The 3,950-nt window shown below is 45.6% G+C and overlaps 1 protein-coding gene across 1 annotated transcript; it reads left to right on the top strand.

The window, feature by feature from the left end:
* The first annotated feature begins 1,986 nt into the window (after nucleotides 1-1,986).
* LOC126487416 (small ubiquitin-related modifier 3) lies at nucleotides 1,987-2,369 on the top strand. The gene has a single exon (XM_050120168.1). The coding sequence runs from the start codon at nucleotides 2,043-2,045 to the stop codon at nucleotides 2,328-2,330; it is 288 nt and encodes a 95-aa protein (XP_049976125.1). The 5' UTR covers nucleotides 1,987-2,042; the 3' UTR covers nucleotides 2,331-2,369.
* The last annotated feature ends 1,581 nt before the right edge of the window (nucleotides 2,370-3,950 follow it).

Below are 3,950 nucleotides of genomic sequence, written 5' to 3'. Positions count from 1 at the left end.
AGAGATACCAAAATTGTAGGTAGTTCCTTTACAGAATGCACATGCCCAATATGCATTACATACAGAATGCATGTTTTAAATAAAATGCTGCAGTTTCCTGAGAAGCACAGGAGCAGAAACATTGCAGGTCCTCTAGTGGTGGCAGTGGGTAGTAGGTCATGAGACTACACTGCACGCCCCTAAGCAGCAGCAGGCAGTGGGCAGGGAGCCACATGGTAGGTGAGAGACAGAGATATGGATAGGCATGCCAATCAGGGTGAGATTGCATATTTATTTAGTGGGTTATGAAGGGGTAAGGGAAAAGGGGAGAAGGGGAGATGAGAAAAAAGCAGGGGGGGGGAGGAGCCACAGCAGCAGATACCGCTTTGGGAGGAGACTAAGAAGAGCTCTGACCAGAATGGGAAGGAAGATCTGCCTGCCTCAGTGGTGGATAGGACCTGTCCCTTAAAGGGACAGGACAGACGATTACATTCTCATCTCTTTTTTATAATAAAATGGCAGAAGGTTAGATGCCACACCAACTCCAGTGTCATCTGTGTGACATGACATATGTCATTATGCCTGACGGGAGCTTGTCCCATGTAACTAGGCTTCCTGGAGGTCAATGGCAGATAGCCTGGTATTAGCCGCCCTTGGGGCACAGACGGGATTCTCGAGTAGCTGGCTATGTGGGATATGGGCCTTGCACAATATCTTTTATAATAATGATTATACACATACACACACACACACACGACAAGGATCATTCTCTTGAGGAACAGCCCTGGGTGAAGGAAGCACAGTATGGGAATGTATAAGACTACAGCAGAACCTTTGTCACACACAGGGTGTATGATGAGCAAGGGAATAGATGGGTTAATGTTGATGGACAAAGACTGTTATATTATACTTTGAACTTTATGGATAGGCTTGCTAGATCCCAACCCCCATGATGTCTGCTGCATAAGAAGGTACTAAAAAGTAGTATAGTTCAACAGGTGCAGAGAACTCATTAGGTTTATTTGGTCACTAGATGAGATAAAGGGTTAGGAAGAGGAAAGGCCATGATAGCAATAATGAGACAGAAACTTTCTATTCATAAGATGAAACCACTTGTCTGAGGTTTACAGTCCCAAAAACAAGATTTCCTCTTTTAAGGATGCTTTATGTCTAACACCTGTTCCTGATAATGTACTTTTCTTAAATATCGCTGATGTGACTAAAAGAAGCTTTCATACTGTGCCAAGCAATGATACATGACCTTCTGATTTGTTCTTTGTTTGATTACTATATAATGAATACATAAATTTAGTAAAATTGCAGCAGATTCCAACCACTCTCTTGTGTGTTGTGTCTGTCTGTCATTCGCCGAACTTGTGCCTTCCTGTTACCAAGATCCTGCTTCTCCCATGGTCTGAGTGACTCCCCTGAGCCGGTCCATGGCAGTTAGACACAACAGGTTAAAGGAATTGGGGTGGCAGATTCTCAAGACTGTTTCCTGCTTATTTGTGGGCATCATTTTGGTGGGAGAGGAATCCTGAGAAAAGCTGGGTACTGGTCACATCCTGGGCAAGTCATTGCACCAATGAAATTACCTGGCAAGAGTGAGAAGGAAACAGAACGTGCAATAAACCCACTTAGGAGTTTATTAGATGGGGCATGTGCAGGCCTGGGGAAGTCAGTGTGCAGAGAGAGAGAGAGAGAGAGAGACAGAGAGACAGAGAGACAGAGAGAGAGACAGAGAGAGAGAGAGAGACAGAGAGAGAGAGACAGAGAGAGAGAGACAGAGAGAGAGAGAATCCAGCTTTTAAAAGCTGCCTAGTGCATGTACACAGGGGTTGACATGACTGCATCATATGCAGATGACAGGGACTCTCGCATGCATGTAAGGGCTTAGTTTAGTCATAGGTAGATTATGCCACCACACTGCATGTGGGTCACACAGGGCCCTTTAAAATCCCCGGGGCCGGGGAGAGCGGCGGGGCAGAGAGCATGACTTTACCTGCTCCAGTGCCACTGGTTCTCGCTGTGCTTCCCGCCGCCGCCGCCGCTGCGGCACAACCATGTTGGAAGAGAAGCCCAAGGAGGGAGTGAAGAGAGAGAATGACCACATCAACCTGAAAGTGGTGGGACAGGATGGCTCAGTGGTGCAGTTCAAGATCAAGAGGCACACACCACTGAGCAAGCTGATGAAGGCGTACTGCGAGAGGCAGGGCTTGTCAATGAGGCAGATTCGATTCCGGTTTGATGGACAACCAATCAATGAAACAGACACCCCAGCCCAGCTGGAGATGGAGGATGAGGACACCATTGACGTATTCCAACAGCAGACAGGAGGAACAGCTTCCTGAGGGATCGTCACCACACCCGATCACTGTCCTGTCTTCTGCTATTGAAAGGTGACCATGCAGCCACACCAATCACAGAATCGTCAGCAGAAGCCAGAGTCCCTGACTGGTTCTCCTTTTCTGATGTGCTTGGAGCAGACAACATACATCATACAGGGATGAAAGTGTTGTGTAGCGCATTGCCTTTAGGGGAAACGAGTGTAAGGTTTTGGGATTTGTTTATGTTTTCATTTCTGCTTCCTCCCGTCCCTAAAATATTTTTCCCCAAAACTTGGAGCTGGGTGTGGACTCAGTCTGCCACCTGACTCTGACCCCCAGAACTGTGGTTGCTTTTAGAGTGATTTGCCCTGGTCAAGGAGAGAGCTTGTGGTTCCATTATCCAGTGGGCTTGCCTATGGGATGTTGAGATGGGAGAGAGGGACAGAGTTGCACCTATTTGTTGTAGGTATAAAATATTAAAACATTGAAATACTATCAGCTTGAGCTTTGTCAAATGGTAAAGTTAAAGGGAAAAGACCATTGGAAGGAGTCCTTATGTACTGTGATCCAACTTCTCCTGACATGCCCCCTTTCTACTTGGCATCTGGTAATGGGTACATGGGCAGGGTTGAAAGGTGGGACCCATTCTCTTTCCTTGTTATAATGTAGATGAAAGTAACTGCCATGTCTCATTTGGAAACTGAATGTGGCCTCAGATTATTTTCTAGTACTTGGTTCCAATGCATAATGATGGTTTCTGTGTAAGAAGGTCATTGGTTAAGTAGCAGGCTTACAGTGATGCTGTGTAAGACCTGCTTTAAAGTGTGGTTGCAAAAGCAAGCCCGGGAGAGGTGACCTCATTCTCATGGATTATGCTCTGTGGCTTTCCAGATGTGTATTCAAATGATGCATCAGTGGGTGGCTTCAGTCCTGCATTGTGGGGTCTATACCAGTTATATGTGGATTGTCCTGCCTGTCATCCTTGTGTAAGGGTCCATTGCTGCTTGATGGCCATCTCTGCCTTTCATAGTCACCTGACACTGACCTACCATCTCTCGCTTGCTTACAGTCCCAAGGAAAATGCTGTTTTCTGTTTTGCTGCGTGGGCTTGGGTGGGATGTCTGTTGGCTCTGTTGTGTTTATCCAGTTTGTACATTATTTGTCGTCCTTTACTACTGTAAACAGTAAATATAGTTTGGTTAAAAAAAATCCCTGGGGCCATTAGGCCCTTCTGCCTGAGGGTTTGTCCGCAAATGCATGGCCCTAGAACCCAGATGTAAAGGCATAAACAAATGCAGACAGATTGTAACGAATGCAGACAGCTTTAATGGGGAAACAGTCTTACAGAACCACCATTCCCAAGGAGACCAGGAAAGCAGAAGCATCATCTGGGAGCATGCTTGCCAAATTTATAGGCAAACATTAGCCCGAGGCGAACACGCCCCCTAAGGGGCGGAACTTATCCCTACACTCAGAAGTGTCAGCCTTATTGTGGCTGAAATCATAACACTAACTTTTTTCATTCTCTCAAAGCTTGAACATTATTATTGCAATGTGTAATAATGGAAATTGCCACAATATTAAGATGTGTGTGTATGAATAATGAAACAAAAGACAATACATAGGATATCATTGCAAAATTAT

The sequence above is a fragment of the Alexandromys fortis genome, unplaced genomic scaffold (genome assembly GCF_014885135.2).
Source record: "Alexandromys fortis isolate MF-2015 unplaced genomic scaffold, M_Fortis_MF-2015_v1.1 scaffold_141, whole genome shotgun sequence".
Lineage (NCBI taxonomy): Eukaryota > Metazoa > Chordata > Mammalia > Rodentia > Cricetidae > Alexandromys > Alexandromys fortis.
The sequence above is the reverse complement of the archived record's forward strand: the minus strand, read 5'-3'. Positions and strand labels throughout refer to the sequence as shown.